At 33.2% G+C, this 19,429-nt stretch overlaps 2 protein-coding genes across 2 annotated transcripts; one reads left to right on the top strand and one right to left on the bottom strand.

Moving 5' to 3' along the window:
- Positions 1-6,084: 6,084 nt before the first annotated feature.
- On the bottom strand, positions 6,085-11,035 carry LOC133336120 (phenoloxidase-activating factor 2). The gene is made up of 5 exons (XM_061544417.1): positions 10,867-11,035; positions 7,221-7,382; positions 6,886-7,135; positions 6,384-6,813; positions 6,085-6,248 (listed from the first exon to the last, which is right to left on the bottom strand). The coding sequence occupies exons 1-5, from the start codon at positions 11,033-11,035 to the stop codon at positions 6,090-6,092; spliced, it is 1,170 nt and encodes a 389-aa protein (XP_061400401.1). The 3' UTR covers positions 6,085-6,089.
- A 6,922-nt stretch (positions 11,036-17,957) lies between these two features.
- LOC133336068 (putative SERF-like protein) lies at positions 17,958-19,213 on the top strand. The gene is made up of 3 exons (XM_061544365.1): positions 17,958-17,967; positions 18,386-18,491; positions 19,097-19,213. Exons 1-3 carry the CDS (start codon positions 17,961-17,963, stop codon positions 19,176-19,178), a joined length of 195 nt encoding a protein of 64 aa, XP_061400349.1. The 5' UTR covers positions 17,958-17,960; the 3' UTR covers positions 19,179-19,213.
- The last annotated feature ends 216 nt before the right edge of the window (positions 19,214-19,429 follow it).

Raw genomic sequence — 19,429 nt, 5'->3', positions numbered from 1 at the left:
TGAATACCAATGCTTGTTAAGGTTTGTAACTTTGCACATATATATTTGAAGATTTAAAGAGGAAGAAAAATAATTTACAAAAAAATTTTGTTGTTGTTTTGTTGTTGTTTTTTGTGATCAAAGAAAAGTCCTTATTTTTGATGGCGGGCATGATAACTCCTCACTGGAACATCGGAATCCGAAAATTCCAACGGTGTTAGAAAGAGTACATGTCTGGCTCTCGTATGAAAGGATTATTGACTTCGCTCTAAAATTAACAAAATGGCGGACCTTTGAAAAAATATTTTTGGAAAATCGCCGATTTTTTACCAAAAACCAAGTTAAAAAATAAGGAAGATCTTCACCGATTGGCTTTATCCTAGTTCATACGATAGCTATACACTCACAGAGAAACGTGTAAAAATTTGAAATCGATTGGGTTATTAGTTTTTGAGTTATCGTGCCCGCCATTCGCAAAAAAATGTTTAGAGAAAAACGCGTTTAAAGTTTGAGAAGCCCTTCAGCCGTCACTTGATGCTGACACAATAAATCGGCTATATCTTCAAGAGTTCTTGAGATTTTTACTTGAAATTTTGCAGGGACATTCTTGAATTAGTGTAGATTAGAATTAAGTCAACAAAAATTTTGACCCCGAGAATGGGGGGGGGTCCCCTTAACAGTCGAAAAGTTTTCGTATAAACGCTTAATGGTGTTCTTAGAAGGCACACTTCTCACATTTTTTAATGTTTTAAAAGCACGTTGAGTTTTCACAATTGACTTCTTCTGTTGAATGTAAATTTCAACTATTTCAGAGCGCTCGCGTGGCCTGTATTGGTTCATGGTAAAAATCTGCTTGGACTGACGCGAGGTATGTCATTAAGCGATGTGACATCTCTGTCAAAAGTTATGGCGTTGCCAGATGGGTCCGTCGAATATGGGCAACCCTGTAGCTTCCATATATAGTTTCGTCCGATTTTAGGAAAATGATGCAACAAACTCCAAATAAATGTCAGAGTGAGAGAAAATTTTGTGCAATATACTGAGTTAGGACCAGATAGGCGTATGTGAAGTTCTGATGAAATATTAGAACCATGTAATTTTAACATAGTTTTAATGTAATTGTACATCCTTAAAATAAAAATAATTCTGCTGCCCAAAGTACGAACTATAGACTGTCTATTTTTCGTTTTGTTCGCCATCGCGTTAATGTTTCCAAATCGAATTCAAACACTAACGAACACTGAAACGAACACTGAAACGTATGATTGATTTTATTTGTCAATAATTGAAACACACATACGCACACAATCACTTACATTCTTCGAATTCTATTTTTGGTATTGTGAGTTTCACAAACCAACAACAAACAAAATCAATATGACTTTCTAGCATTCATTTCGTTTACTTCATTAGTATTTAACCCAATACAAATGAAAATAAATAAAGATCTAAGTATGTTAGTGAGTGTGTATGTGTGTACGCATGTTGAACTCTTAGAGACTTAATGACGACATCAAGGACAAAGTTGTATGATGATTACGCGTTTCAGCTGTTATCAGAAAAACAACAAACGGAATGGAATGTTGTAAACGAAATAACCAAACAACCAATAGCAAACAAAAAAACTGAAATATATTAAAGCAAAACTGTGTCATTTCATTGCTCTAAACCCAGTAGCAGAATGAAGCAAAGCAAAAAACTAAACACTAAATGACGAAATTGCTACTCTTCAGATTTTGAGGTCGTCGTAATAGTCTGCCGCCGCGTCTGACGCCAAAATAAGAAAATATTACTACTACTCCGACTGGCACTTTGTGTGTTTGTATGTTTCATTCCATTTTACTGAAAGGAGTCATTTGAAAAAGCACCCAGTGTTACATGCTCTGTTTTGTCCACCCCTTCTGCCTTGAATTGATTTCAACAACTTTCACTTTCAATCTTCAAATGAAAGAAGAAAATCTAACTGTTGTTGTTACTATTTTTTTTTTGTTACACGATTACACAACACAGTGACAGAACTCGTTTTTTTTTCTATATTTGTTTAGTTTTTTTTTATTTTCATTCTTCAATTTATTGCATTTTCTTATTGTGTTGTTTTATTATTAAATGATATTCCTGCCGTTGTTGTTGCTGTTTCTCTTTACTTGCCCCACAATTAAATTATTGATGAAGTTATTCACTGTTTATAGCCTCAAGTATTTAATTCACATAAACACACACACATGTATATCTTATACACTCACTTTACCACTTCTTTTGGCCAATAACTCTTCTGAGGAGTGGAGATGACATTAAATGGATTAATGGCCAACTATAATTTTCCGTTATTGTTGTTCTTGTTAGAAAACAACTTTCACTTTTCTTTTTCTTCTTTTTCGTTTTCTTATATTTTATTTATTTTTCTTCTTCTGTTTTCTCTTTATTTTTTCTTTTTCTTGATGTTGTTTTGTTTTCAAACTTTATTAACTTCTAATCAAAATACACTTGAGCATTTGTTTTTGTTTGGTATTTGTTTTTAATTCGGACTTCTTTTTTTTTGCGACCACATCTGTATTGCTTGAACTCTGAGGACGGACTAATATTTGATTTGACTAAATAAACGACTAGAAGACTACAACGACTACTACTACCAATGCCTTACAAGTGTCACTTCGTCATTGTATGAAGGATAACGGCATATATTCACCACACTTTGTTGTTGATGAGTTAAATCGGGAGAGAGAGAGTGTGAGAGAAAAAGTGTGAGAGAGAAACACGTTTGTTGTTTTGCATAATAAGCCAAGGAGAGAACACAATATGAACAACGTGGCCTGAAGAGCAATTAAAGAGAACTTCAATTCAATTGAAAGGCAATAATTGTTACAAAAAGCCTCCGTTCAAGAAGTGTTCGATTAGTCTTTGAAACAAGTGCATAAATTAGTGCCATAGACAGACAAACATACACATTGTTTGATTTGACAAGGCTCGGCATATTTGTTATTGTCTGTGAGACAATTGTGAATTGTAAAGGGTTATCCGAAGGAGAGAGAATTGATTTTATGCATATTTTAAATATGATATCTTCAGAATATGAAAGACGTGAACTAGACTTTTATATCCAGATGTTCCTTATTTATAAAGGATTATTTCATTCCCAAGGTTATATACAGTCAGCAAACATTTTACAAGCACAAGTCAATCGGAAAAACTTTTAAATACAGAAGCACTTTTTAAAGTCTTGTATAGCCCTAAGACAATCTGCAGGAGTTTTTAGAGCTCCTTATCAAGTTATTTACACATTTCAGGTGCAGATCTTCTACGCAGCTTTAATAGAGAGAAATCTAGTCCTCTTTAATTTTTACAACAGACAGATGACCTCATTCAGGACTGCTTAAAACAGTATAACTTTTCAGCGGCCTTGAATAGATCGAAAACCTTAAAAAAATTAAAATGTGTTCTTCCGCTTCCCAGCAGAAAACGAACATTTTTTAGTCTCTTCTAAAGAAGGTCATTGCCTGAAGCCGTCTTAGAGGTACACAAGAGCCCTTTTATAAGGTTTTTGAGGATATTTTTTTAGAATTACTATTGACAGTGACAAAAACTCTTTAATAAAAAAATGTTTTTTAGTTTGTTATTAAGAGAACAACTCTTTTAGGTCTAATATTGAGAGAATATGTCCCATATGCCTTTCTATAGAAGAACTATACAAATATTCTTCAGAAATATAGTAGTATTTGTGAAGTTTTCCATATATAGAAATCCCCATGGCAAATACAACCTTTTTATACCCTTCGCCATACTGGGGTACAGGGTATTATGTCTTTGTGCATATGTTTGTAACAGGCAAAAGGAAACGAGATAGACCCATGGTTCATTTTAAGAATATGCATATAATCATTTTCTAAGTCGATTTATGCATGTCCGTCCATCTGTCTGTTGATGTTAAATTGTAAACAAAGTACAGGTCACATTTATCATCCGATTTTGATGAAATTTGACACCGCTCATTCTATTGAAATTGGGAGAAATCGGTTCAGATTTAGGTATATAATTTCGTCCGATTTCATGCAAATGGTGCACAAAAATCCACGTATATCTTTCGATTTGCATGACATTTGGCATAGTACACCTAACCTTTGACAAGTTTCGTTGAAATCGGTTCATATTTGGATATAGCTTCCATATATATTTTCGTCCGATTTTAAGTAAATTGTGCATTAAACTCGTCATGTTTGTCAGTTTGACATCAAATTTTGCACAACGTACAAAATTGAGCATAGAATAACTTAGTTGCGTTTTCTAGAAGTACAGACATAGCCCAACGGATGACCCATTGGTATTTGTTTGAAGTCGACTTACATATTTTGTCCCATTGTAACTAACGAATGACATGTTTATGGATAGAACCAATTTCATGATAATAGTCCTGTTTAATATACCCATAGTGCTGAAGGGTATTATATAGTCGGTCCCGTCCGACTTTACTACTTTCCTTACTGGTTTACGGAATATAAAAGTATTTCAAAACAAAATTCTTTCCACTACTAGCCTCTAAATAGAAGGCCTTTCAGGAAAATTACTTTCAAAGCTCATTATACAGAACTTCTTTGTGTCTAATATAGTCAAAATTCTTTTTTAGATTTCAGTATTTTAGGTGTTTTAAAGTGACAAACTGAAAAATACTGAAAAACGTATTCAGCTCTAGTCTATATATAGACTTTAATTATTATTTATATCCTTTTTTACCGACCCACTTGAATGTAATCTTCATGCATTCACAAATCAATGTTGTTTTGAAAGCAACAACTGGTAAATGGCTTTATTTGTTCCACTCTTTCTCTCGCTCACTCTCTCTCCTATCTCACTGCGCAACTCTTACATTTCAGATGATATTCTCCACAGAAAGTTCACCACTTTCTTAGACAAGTTGTAGTTGTTGCTGTATATTGGATATTATCCTGTCGAAATGAGAACAATTTTTTTCGTGTTTGTTTACTTGTTGTGGAGAAATTGTTTTGACCGCCTTCAATAGAAAAGACAGCGATAGGATGACAAGAATAAATAAAAAATACTAAGGCTATGATAAACAAATAGCAGTCTACTTAAAAACATAAGGAAAGGAGAGTGTTTTCGAAAGAAGTAACATAAAAATAAATTGTTTATATACAATAATTAAAAGTATCAAATAAAAGTATTGAAATATATGTAACAACAATATCAAATATCCTCTAACGATTCCACACTACTATCCTTTTGACAAGGATGAGTCATTGTTATTGCGTTTTGTGTTGCTTGTTGTTTTGTTTTTCTATATTCTCGTACAAGTTTTCTCTTTGTTTGCGAATAGAATTTCTGTCAGTAAGGTAAGGTCAAAGCAAACAGCAAAACAATAACAAATAGGAGACTTGTTAACAAATATCATATATGGATGTATGTACGTATTTCAGGACATATATACACGCACGTGTATATGTGTATAAGGGAAATGAAACGCTGTTTTATGTCTCCTTGAGAAGTGGAAATATTTACAGTAGTTTGGATAACAAGATAGTTACGCATTACATATAAAATAAAATCAATTTAAACGAATTAATGATACCCTACACTATCAAATAGTATACCCTAATTTTCTTAGATGTAAGAAAAAAACGAAAGATAATCTTCTTGACTTCCATAATCAAAAGGTATACAAAATCGAAAACAGTAGACTTACAGATGGTCGTAAAAAGAAGGGCCTGTATAGGTAGGTCCTCTATCTACAAAAGTTCTAAAAGGGATTCCCAACCTGCAGTCCTTCAAATAATTTATGACGCATTTTATTAACAGAAACTTATAGAAGATTTTTTTTATTTATATTTTATTTTAATTTATAAAAAATATAAATTTACAATAGTTTTAAAATTTTTTTTAAATTAACTACAATTACATTTAATATTATAAAAAATACATAAATGAGGAAAGAAGCTAACACATAATATAAGTTAAACGAAAACACCACATGGGGTCAAACAATTTAATGTACTCCTAAATACCAGCCTTAACAGTCATTGAACTGTTAGTTTATTTTCACTGCTGTGCGTAGTCCTTCGAGTTGGTAGTCGCTGTTTAATGGTCCGTACTCATCACGGAAACTATGCAGCCATCATTGTTTGTATCCATGGTAAATATGTGGCCACATTAACATAAACACCGGGTACACCTGCTGTGGCACAACCAATGCCCCAAGCCACCATACCGACCACATACCAAATGCCATTACTTTGGCATACCAGTGGAGAGCCGCCGTCACCCTTTAAAAAAGGAAAGCAAAACATAAACAGTGAATATCGCACAAACACACACACAATCTCACTAACACCCAAATATGTGTGTCTTGACATAATTTGACTATTCCCCAACCATAATGTTGTCCTTGCAACACTTACCGTACACGCATCCTTGCCCGCCTCACCGCCGGCACATATGAAACTTGCATTGTCCAGCACAAAGCTCGACCCCAAGCGTGTTTGACGCAATGCCGTTTGACAATCGGCATTCGGTATTAGCGGCACATCAACTTCACGCTGTATGGCCTGATAGGCACCGGTGGGACCAAAATCGTTTTTACCCCAACCCGCAACATAACAACGTTGACCCACAAACGTTGTTGTGGGCAGGCAAATGGTGCCCACGGTTGATTTGCTTGTCAGCGAAACTGGTGTGGCTAATTTCAGAAGGGCCACATCGTTTTGGAGATTGTCTTTGTTGTAGTTGGGGTGAATGAAAACATTGGCGACCATAACATCCTGTGCTGGTATGGGCTCATTTGTACTGGCGGCATCCCATTCGCCAATGCGTACCTTATAGGAGGTGATTCTGCAAAAAAAGCAAACGAAATAAGTACAAGAATCCGTTGTAAATTGTAAAACCCAACGGAATAATACTTACGCTAAATTTGCCACCTTATGGGCCACAGTAAGTACATGCTGTGCGGATATTAAAGCTCCCGATCCCAAATATACCTCCCCGGTTGTTAATAACGCCGCCTGCCATGGATATTCACCAAACGAAGCCTGTCCAGCACTAGCTGACAAACTATTGGGTGGTGGTGGATAACTATGACCACATTGATATGATCCGGCCTGACAACAGACGGATAAGCCATAACTGCAAGTGAATGGTGCTGTTGTTGGTGCAGCTGTCGCTCCCTGCAGCAGCCGAGTTTAATGGGAATTTATGTGACTATTAAATCTATTTTAAGGCGAGCGAGAAATTTATGCGACTTACCGTATTTACGATACGTATATCAATTTGACCACTACCATCTGTGGGTGGTGTCGGCAACGGGTTTGGACACGATCCAGCCGGTACACAAATACAATAGGATGTTGTTGTTGTTACAATATAAGGGTTTATGGTACCCGATATTAGTTGTCGTGTTAAAACTGGAAATAAAATTTGGAAAATAGGGGAACATGTAATCTATTGAAAAGCTATAACTGATGGCTATAAATGATTTTAACTATTTTACTAAGTGGAAGGGAATCTACAATTTACACTATCTTTATCGGATATTCAAGTATTAAAAGGCTTATCAGAGGACATTGTAGAGGTTCAGTAGCCACAGGTGTTTATAACTACCCTATTCAAGATAGAAACTGCAAGAGTCTACCCTATACCACATTCAGCAACAGGGCATCTGTACATTTAGAAATCAAAATGGTGGACTCATAGTTATTATTAAGCATATACTAATCACTTTTTGAGGCTATTTACGAATTTATATCGAATTACGAGGAATATTGCTCATTTATTAATTTATTATGACAAAACTTGATGTTCAAGTATAGAGTAGTTTCTGCAAGGACCTGGAACGTCTCAAATTAGTGGTCGTAAAATGCATCCCCAAGAGTTTGTAACGCCGCGAAACATTAGTCCTAGACTCAACTTTAAGTATACCGATCGTCATATCTCACTAGCTGTGTCGATGTATACATTTGTGTCCGTCTGTCCATTATAGTTTGGAAACACGATACAGACCACAGTTATGGATCAATCGTTACGAAATTTTGTATGTAGGATGGGTTCTCGCCAAAAAAGACCCCTTTTGCTAATGATTTCATCCCCTTAATATTAAGGGGATGAAATGGACCAAAAACTCCTCCTTCTGCCTGAACCATCAGTAGGATCGCTTTTATACGACTGACTATGTCGATGTTCTTGTATTGTATCTTGATTCATTCGACGGCCCGTAGATCTTTCGCAGAATTTTTGCGAAGAAATGGACCGAAAATTGTATTTTTGTCTAGTCGCTCTACACGCCACAATTGTAAGTCGAAAATCACAAATTTTCCATGGGGAAGGCAATCAGATCAACTATTTTGTATGACCGGTTAATATTAGGCGGTTCAAATGAATCAAAACTTTTGGTGTAAAATAACAAAATTTGAATCTTATGGAAAAATGTTTTACTGCGGCGAAAACACGGTTCGGAAAAGATGCCGCAGAGGGGTTTTTGATCTCTAATCGGCGAAGAGAGTGCAAATATCGTGAAATATTACCCAGACTCGGAATATAGAAACGCAGAAGCTTAGAGCTCAGTGGTGGTTGTGTAAGGTATCATTGGTGGTGGTTGTGTAAGGTATCAATTCGATTTTTGGAAAACTCCCTATATTTGAACACAACCCAAGTTGGAAAATAAGGAAGATTTTGGCATATTACATTTAAGATAGCAATGTAGGCACAGAATAACGTGTTAAAATTTGGAACAAATTTAAAAATGCGTTTAAAGTTTGAGAAACATGCTGACACAATATGTCAGAAGTTCTTCAGAAGTCGTAGGTTCATATTAAAAAAATGGATTTTTAAAAGAGTTCTCCCTTAATTATAGGTAGTTCCCCTATGCCAGTTTTTATAATCTCTAACTATATATTTTAAGTTGTAACCTTATATAAACCTGCTTCACATTTCATTGTACATATTTTTAATCATTTTATCTAGAATCGATATCATTTAAATTTTAACAATTTCCTTCCAAAAAATAAAATTTATGTACATTTTCATTCACGCGCCGTTGCCCTTTAGGATAATTCCAATACGAAAACAATTATTTGCCTTCATTACAAACAATTAAATACGCGTTTGCAATATCCTGTGCTTCAATCAATATGTCACACAAATAATCAGGGGAATTGATGTAACTACATGTAAACCTAAATGAATACATACATGCAAGTGTATGTCGGCAATTCATGGAAATCTTCGACATTTTGGGCTTTTCCAGCTTATCCCGGTATTCGCATGTCAATTCCCGTTTAATAATTCATGTGTAAATATTGTTGTTGTAGTTGTTGCTGTTATTTTTTTTTTGCATATGCTTTACATAACTACTACATGTGCGTGTATGTGTGTGTAAGAATTGTTTGTTTGTGTATACGATTACAATGTACACGCGATTTAATGAATTGTTAAGTAGATTTTCATGGAGAATCATTGAGGAAATTCCATGCCGATACATTCTCACACAGACACACACACCAACTCAAACCGACAAACAGCCTTTGGGCAAATTGCCTTTCCCCTCACAATTGTTGTTATTTCTGTTGGTTTTGTTGTAGTAGTTGATTGTTTTGATTGTTGTTGTTATTATTGCTGCAAGTTGGTAACAGTTACCAATAAAACAAATGGACGCCCAATAAAAAATAATTACTTTACACATGTCTCTCTCTCCACTGGTGAAGGATACACGTGTATCCTTGCGGAAGAATGAAAGAATTCAAAGAAGTAGGTATAATTATGGAAATTGCTGTCGGTCTTTAAAAAAAGAGAACATTTTTTGTTGTTTTGTTGTATTTAAAGTTTTGCAATTGAAAAGTTTGGTGCGTTTGCCCTGCTATAATAAAAGGCCATGGGTCATTGAGTGTACTATTTTTGGGATTAAAACTAGTAAAAATGCGAAAATAACACTGTCTAGGAACCGGATATTTGTTTCTTTTTTCAATTATTTTTAAAAATAAAATATGTGTTCGCATAGAAATAAATTTAAAGAGAGAGGGAGAGAGAGATGCAGTTAATGAGAGATCTGATTTAGAAGAATTCTGTTATTTTTCTTGTTTGGATTTAGTTCGGCTCAAGGTTAAATAAAATGCTGTATTATGATTTCTGATTTTTTATTTTTATTTTCAATTTGCTGTCTTCGACAGTCATCTTCATAAGAGAAGCTAATTTGTTACAAACTAAAACTGTTACTACAATTTGCTCACTCAATAAAAATTGCAAACCGCTAACTGGCAGGGTATGGTGCCCCCCACGAAATGATTAACATTTTGCTGAATTAAGATAATGAAAAAAATTAAATAAAAGTATTTCAATCCAACTGCGTGGGAACCATAGGACCATTCCTTCTAGAAACTACCTCTCAAAAAGGTGAACATTTTGAAAAATGTTAAAACCCATACGAAATGAACGAAAAATCCAATTTAATCTAAACTTTTCACATAAACCAGTGAGCGAAGGAGTGTAGTCGGACATTGTAACATTCTGCGGATCTAAATTCCGAGGGCAATGTGGAGCAATATCTCGCTACTCTTTCTTATCCTGGCATCTTTTCCGATTCATATTTTCTTGAAGTGGACATTTACACAAAAATTTTGAATAATTTTACCCTCTAAATATTAACTGATCAGTAAAACCAAAAAATAAAGTTTTTGCTCCATTTGCGGTCCTAAATATTTACCCGAAAAAATAGAGATCTTCATTGGCCCCCACCGAATTTACATGAGACAATACATATGTAGATCGACTCTAGTAGTGGTCGCCTGATCACATTTGTAATAACATATCCAAACACTTAATTTTCAACTACAAAGAAATACTTTGCCATAAAAAATATTTAAAAAAATAATGAAACTTCCAATTCTTGATACTCACCGGGTGCCTGTTGCTGCTGCTGTTGTTGTGGTGCTGACTGCTGCTGTTGACCACCATCACCGTTGGCAAATGTAAAAAGTCTTAATTTGGCAAAATCCTTCCACGATAATCCCTGTACAGCCAGCAAATGGCAACAGGATACGGCAAAAATCAACAGCACATTTTTCATTATGGATATCCTGTGGAAATTCAGGGCACAGCACGTTATACACTACACAAGCAGAACTCTTCCTGTACACACTTTGCACACGCGGAAGCAACAACTATTATTTTATTGCTTTTTTGTGTTTTATTGTATGCGTATATATATTTTATCCACTGAATGCGTCCTTTTTATTTTACTATATACTATATATGTATGTAAATGAACACAAATACACACTCTTACACAGCTATCGAATATATGTAGGTCCTGGTGATCTACTTTATAAAATAGTTTTTGTTGTTTTGTTTTATCGAAACACGACCGTTCTATCTTTTATAAAAGGCCACACACACGTTCACCCGTTAGTTGGCCAGCAATCACTGATGAATTTGTTAACAATTTAAATTTTTATATGACAAATATGGCCAGAACAAACAACCACACACACACACGTCGGGTACACCACACACCGTTGAGCACTTTTGTTCACTTCACAAAACTGGTGAAAAAATAATAATAACAACAACAACAAATACACGTACACACTCACCCAGTGTGCACCATTAATTGTCCACTCTATGTAATTTCAGTGCAAATTGTTACAGAGGTGGGAGAAATGGGGCACTCATAGACAGCAGAAATGTTAATAAATATAATTTGAAAATAAATCATCGCAATGGATGGTCCGCCCATGGACGGAGCTTCAGAAATTAAACCACGCCCATGGGCAGAGCTTAAGAAATAATTGTGAAATAAACCACGCCCATGGGCGGAGCGTAGGAATTAAACCACGCCCATAGGCGGAGCGTAGGAATTAAACCATCGGATTGTCCGATCGCATGATATTAGAAATTAATTTTTAGTACAATATTGATCATTTTGTGTAGGAGGTACCAGAAGGAGTGGAGCGATATTCCGCATCTTCGAACTTCATGTTCGTTTGCTAGAAATATTATGATTTAAGGCTACACTCATAATAAGACATTATGGTCCTTGCTAAGATATATTTTTAATCTAAAAAATATAACCTAATTGGATAAGCCAATAGAATCCCAATAGTTTACCCAAAGTGATCCTGATTAGTTTTTATTTAATGAATGTATCCTACTTTGGCACTTGGGTTTGGACAGCTATAGTACAATACAGACATATTCACAATACACACATGTATAGCCGTACATATGTGAATACCCTGTAGGACTTTCATCAACTAGTTTACAAAATGTTTAGTTATAAAGAAATTATTAATCAACTGATTATAAATTAGCTAGAAAGTCATCTAAGACTCAACCACATTGAAACCAAAAATATGTTCATGTCACCAAAAACAACACACGCAAAACAAGAAACCGTTAGAATTGCATTCCACACAACAACACCGAATGCAAATATGAAGAAAAATCATTCTGTTTGAAAGTTCGGAGAGTGAAGACGTGCAAATCGCAATTAATTGTAATTGTGCTCTGTAAGTGTGAAATTAAAAATAAATTGGTAAGTGTTTTAATAATATAATTGAAATGTTACCTAGCAAGTCACATCGTAGAAAATTATGTAAAAAGCAAAGAGAAGAATATGTAAATATAGATACATTTTTTTTAATTTGTAGCGCATATACAGAATATTTGTAAAATTTCTAACAAAGTAATCCAATAAAGTCCCCGCCAAAATCAGTGAAACGCCTCAGCATGAATTTAAGTAAGTAATTTATTATATAAATTAAAACCAACTATTCTAATTCGTATTTTAATTTCACTATATTTCAGGTGTTCATCAGCCTACCTAAAAGATTTACAAAATGTTTTCGAGTGCCTTATGGACGCCCTGCGATCACTTCCAGTGGATCCAGAGAAAGAGCTCCAAAAAGCATTGCATATTATTAAAAAAAACCTCATTTTCACAACATATGCATACAAAAAACAACTATAAGTCAGTCATTTATATTAATTTTCTGTGATGAATTATTTATTTGACATATTTTTCCACCTATGTATATAATTTTCCAACTATTTATAATAAAATATATTGAATTCTAAACTGAAATTGTATATTGTCTAACGTTATTTCATAGATTCAAACATTGCAGTATTGGTATAATTACAAATTAGCCAAGTTAAGTTAGTAAATAGTTATATTAACATATACCAACTAATAGTAATTTCGAAAATTCTACATACAAATTAATCTCTTTTAGACCGATGACTATCTGCATTTTTTTAATCTAACCATAAATCGGCCAAAAATAGCTAGTTTGTAACCAGTTGAAAATTTACTGACTACTACCGCGATCATCGCCATGTAAAAATAGTCAGTTGGTCCAAAGAAAAATAATCGATAAATGGACTAGTAGTGACTATTTTAAAATTAGTTTAAAGTTAGTATAAAATTGGTTCATTTCCCTACAGGGTACCTATACAACGTTGTGCCTTGCTCCAGCACTTAAGCGATGTAATGCTTGGTTAGATTTGCTTTACGGGCACAAATTAAAACACTGCTCTGGCTCTCAACGGACCAACGAATGAAAAAACAACAAAGTGAAAATATTCGTACATTCCGAAAAGGTTTGAACTTACACACACACAGGCATTTATACATCGACACACATGCACAACACAAAGGCCATTGGAAAACATTTTCACATTTCCCCAAAGGAAACAGTTTTTTTTTTTTTTGGTTGGCTCGTTGGAGTTGTTGTTTTTTCCCCGTTCAACACCAAAGCACCTGAGTGAGCATTATTAACACTTTGCCACCTTCATTTAGTCAATGTTGGCGCATTACACACACACACCATCGCATCAGCAGCGAGACCTTATAGCCACCACCACCCTCGACTATTGACCTTATTTTTTTGGTTAGTGTAAATTTGTGAATGTATGTGATTGAGTAGCCGTGTTTATATGAAATTTACATACGCATTCACCCACCACAACCACGCTCATTTTCAATAGATGAGTTTTTGTGTTAGTTTTTCCTGATTCGTTCACTAATTTGTTTTTAACAACTTAATCGTTTCCATTTCAATTGTCAAACGCAAATAGACGAAACACGAGCATAGCACAATTGACATAGGCGCGTATTTTCCCGCAGTTAGTTTGGTTTTTTGTTCATAATATTTTCAATGATGCTTCAATTGAATGACTGTTGTGGCCTTTGATTAATAAATGGTCAATGGAGTGGGTTTTATTTTTTCTTACACCTTTCTCAGGTCGATAGGTATTCTCTTTATGGTTTATATTAGAAGGTCAATAGGGATTTCTTAATATACAAATACAATTTCTAAGTAGATTTTGAATTCTCATAAAATATTAATGGGTGAAGAGAATTATAATTTTTCTATATTCTAAAATAGCAAAAAATTAATCTTAAATAAATTTTTTAATAGACAAATATATTCTAATAGAACATTAATATACAATTTTCGAATAGAATAAAAAAGGGCATTTTAAAATTCTATAGGTATGAAATATATACAATTCAAGTCATATACAATTTAATAGATATAATTCAATTCAACAATTTCCAATTAATTACACATTTCAACGAAAACTTATCAAAAAATAATTACAGCATTTAACCGAAAGCAATTAACACCTTTCGCTCTCGCCAACCACCACACAAAAGTTTAATTCATAATTGTAAATTAATTGTGTTTCGTTCCAGTGAATGATTTCTATTTTTATCATTTATCTATCAACATTTTTCATTTCACCTAAACAAATATGTTTTTTTTAATTTTACAATTAATTCTTCAATTTAAACGGAAATTTATAATTTGTTGTTGGCTTGTTTGGACATCTGTTTTACAATACTTGTAACAATACGCAACTACTGATGTGAATCGTCTGCATGGTTTGTAATAAACTGGGCATTTTAATGGATTGAAAAGGGCCTTAGGTTAATAAATTATCAATAAAACAAGTAAAAAAGTATCAGACGGTTTTGCCGACAGAAATATACCTTCAGCCTATGGTTTGCGGAGGTCTTCAGAATTACACAGTATTTATAAATATTGAAAATGTTGACACTTTGTGGGGGAGTTACCCGAAGAAGTGGACCAATGAGTCCCATTTCCCTTTTTGATCTAGGCTTGTTAAAGATAATACGTTGTGCAATCTTTGGTTCAAATCAGATATTCCATTCGCCTGATATTGGATTTACTAATATTGAAATTTTTGACCACTTGTGGGTCCCATCTTCGGACTTAATCTAGACTTCGTAAATATAATGGGTTGTGCAAAGTTTGGTTCACACCGGGCATTCCATTCGCCTAGATTTAAAAATATTGAACATTTTTGGGGGAGGTACTAGAAGGAGTGGACCAATGGGTCCCAGGTTGTACAAAGTTTTATTAAAATCGGATAGTCCGTTTACATGTTATTATAAAATTAATTTTTAGCAAAATTTTGTCCATTTTGTGTGGGAGGTACTAGAAGGAGTGAGCCGATATTTCCCATCTTCGAACTTGAACTAAGTTTGGAAGAAAAAAAAATAATGAGTCAAATTTGGATGAAATCGGTTATTCCCTTTGAGAGTTATCGTGTCCACCATCCGGCCAGACTGACGGCAATTTTATAAAGAAAGTTCTTATAATATAAATTATTTTAATATTCATTTTTAAAAACATAAAAAAAAATTGTTTAAAATAAAAAACTTCTCATTAACTTTTGAAGACTTGATTTTTGTACAATGACCTTGAAATGTGTTTTTCACAAGGAGTCATATTAACAATTTCATTGACATTAAGATTCAAAAAAATCCTTAAAATGTCATATTATTACTAATCTTCTGATTATAGTTTTTAAAACAAACTTATCGTTGAAAAAACATCTATTTTTTTAATTGGCTCGCCTATTTAATGATATGCTATTAAACACTAATGTGCCATAATTTGATTTAATAATAGTTAATTTAAAGGCTACCATAATTTTCATAAATTTATTACCTAATTTATATGAATGCAAATAAAATTTAAAATGTGACAGGGTCAAGCGATTCACACTTTTTTATCAACATATATTTTTATTAGGAGCATGCGAATATCTCGAAAAATTTGAGAGGGTTAAAAAAGGTTTTGTATAAAATCCTCTGAAATTCCTTTACTCTAAATATTGGTCTGAGTCTATAAAAAAAAGTTTTTATAATTACAGAAAGGCAAATGGAATGCAAATTGTTATCTAGATACCAGTTTAATTTCCTACACCACACTTTGGTAGAGTATTACGTCTCTTTGAAAAAAAATGAAGAGGGAACGAGGATATTCATAGAATCACTTTTTAAGTCGATTAACGCATGTCTGTCCGTTAGACAAAGCACGAATTATGAAAATCGGTTCTGATTTACATATATCTCCCTTATATATTTCCTTCCAGATTGAGAAGGGTGTCTTTGCGAATATTTAGGTAACATACTGATGTACGATGATGTACGATAAGTTTGCATAGTTTAGATTTCGTAATAGATCTCATATACACTTCCATCAGATTTTATTTGAAGGGTTTTATGTAAGAAAAAATATGTAAGATGTACTTCTGAATCGAGTGTTTAATCAATGTTGTAAATTAAAATCATTTACCCTGATAATACATAATTGAAAATGTAATTGATTTTTTTAATAACGTATGATATTATTTTAAAATCGGCATTTATATTTTATTTCCTCTAGACATAACACAATTCTATATTATTTAGTAAGTGTTTTCCCTTATTCCTTTATACAAGTTTTGATTTAAACATTTTAGTAAAACTTTAGTCGGACTGATTTTTTGTTTTGTAATGTTTACCCAACATAGCATTTCTGGATTTAATTAATTTCTATGTCCACTTACCGGCAATCATAATTGAGATGATGATATATCTTCTTCTGGATCAACACAACAGTATCTTTAGTTGAATGGATCGAATGGACTTGAATCCACATTCCTTGCGAAATTTAAAATATGATATTCTCTCAATGTATATCCAACACAAAAATATGGCTTTTATAGACTTTTAACTGAAATGCAAAAAAATTATATCGTGAAGTCCATGCTTCGAAATGCTTAACCCTTACCCATTTAAAGCAAATCCAAGAAGTTAGATATTTATCAATTTTCCACATGACTGAAGAACACAGGAATATTATTTAAGTTGTAATTATATTTACTCATCCTTCTAGGTACAGGCGGTCCACAATTGATTTGATTAGCATCGCCTGTGTTATTGGCATCATAATCACAAAACATAGCCTTAAAAGAGTTCGGAGTGCGTAGCAATATATTCTTGAACTTAAAACCCAATGGATTCATTGATCCAAGCACTTGTATAGTATTAATTCTTTCAAAAACTTTTCATATTTGATTTTGTATTTGTCAACGTAAAAAATATTTCTATTCTTTAGATAGGTGTAAACACGGCCAATATTGAAAAGCATTAATGTTGGCTGCACTGACGTTACCATTTAATGGACCCTTGAAGTTAGACGTCTTCCATTATTACTGCAATTACTATTTTGTTAATGAAATACGTTTCGTTAATAGATTTGAATGCAGAATTATCATTTATAATATTTTCTAAGGATTAATTGATAATTTAGAATATAAATATTTATTAAATTATTATTTCTTCCCTATTTTATCATATATATTTTACGCCCTTACTAAAGTATCATCCTCTATAATGTCTAATTGTATTTTTGACGCCGTCACTTTACAACTATAGCCAACGTAGTGAAATAGAATAATCCCATTGACGCCTTCAATCAATCAGCATCATCAACTTTGTTCTGTTTGGCAAAAAATTTTTGGAAAAATCGAGAACTAGTCGTGATATATTCACAGATATTTTAAATTGGTGAAAAGTTCCCAAAAAATTTGAGCAGCGTTTAGGCCACGCGTTAGAAAAGAGTCCAGGAGGAAGTAGTTAATATAATTATCCCTTTTTTAAACAAAATAAAAACTAAAACACACAAATAACCATGACTCGTAAGTAGAAGAAAAACAATCGTATAAAATTGGAATTTTGTAGAATTTGTATAGATGTAGATAAGTGTGTGTGCCTTAAAAATTGTTTTTGTAAATTCAAAAAAGTGAACCAATTTTCTTTTTTCTCAAGTAAAAAAAGGTGTTATTTCTTTATTGTAATAACTAAAATATAAAGAAATGATATCATATTTTGTGTTGGTGGCCACAGACACACGGTCATATGAGATGTGGACAAACATCTCATATGACTGAATGGCTGTCTGCATTGCTTCCTATTACATCCCGTTTTTCTTTATTTACATACTAGCTGCATGTGTATATACATTAATACATACAAACGTTATTATGTATTATATGTTCTTGTAATATCTAATTTATTTTTATTGTACTTTTTCTTTATTTCGTTTTTAATTTATAGGAGGAAATCAACGTGAACTTGCTCGTGCTAAAAACCAAAAGAAACAACAAGAAATCAACAAAGGCAAACGTACTGACAATTTAACCGTCGAACAACGCAAACAAAGGTAAATTGTAACAATAAAAATTAAAATGTATATATACTAACAGATCTCCTCTTCCGTTTTTATATTATTCTTAAAAGTTCGGTGCTTTTCATAACCTAGAAATTAATTTTTTGTTTCAATTTCTTATTAATTTTTGTAATGGGTAGATAATGACAGTATTCAATTACGCAGTATTTTGTTGATTAATTAAAAGTGAAATCATCCATGTTGTTATATTTTCCCCCATATGTATGTATGTATACATATCAATATTTGTTTGTAAACAAAAAATAAGTAGAGCAGTAAAGGGGGGATATTTATTTATTTCCATAACGACTTCCATTTCATTTGAGCGACTCAAAATAAGTTTACCAGTATCATACAATAATGGTTTAAAAGTATCATACAATAATGGTTTAAAAGTATCATACAATAATGGTTTAACAGATGAAACTATTTGTTTCATGGACCAATTTGAGTTTATAGTCTGCAACTTCCCAAGAAGCCCTTCCACTATCCATATACGATTATAATATATACAACACATGCTCTCATTCTTGTTTTCCTTACCTTTGAAATCGACATACTTATTTATATTTGCTCGCCTTTTTCTTTTCTCATTACAGAGATGCCGAGTTGATGCGAGAAAAACAGCGTAGAAAGGAAGAAGCTGCGAGGGCAGCAGGCCAACAAATAGCGGCTAAATAAAAAACACCGACACAAACAACAACAGTTCATCAACCATTAAAATGTGGCCCATGGTCGTCGTCGTCGTCACCTCCTCATCATCAATCCAACAATCGTCAATCAATCTATAAATACAACAAGAATAATAAGAAAAAAATTACATTCAAAGTAAGAAAAATGTGTATGTCCTCATAGTTATCTCATTTTGAGCTGCTGTGTTGGCCTACCAAAGAACTTAACTTACTAACAACCAAACTATACACACAAACAAA

The sequence above is a fragment of the Musca vetustissima genome, unplaced genomic scaffold (assembly GCF_032173495.1).
Source record: "Musca vetustissima isolate MV318-11 ecotype Yass unplaced genomic scaffold, APGP_CSIRO_Mvet_v1 utg744, whole genome shotgun sequence".
In the NCBI taxonomy this organism is placed as follows: Eukaryota; Metazoa; Arthropoda; class Insecta; order Diptera; family Muscidae; genus Musca; species Musca vetustissima.
The sequence above is the reverse complement of the archived record's forward strand: the minus strand, read 5'-3'. Positions and strand labels throughout refer to the sequence as shown.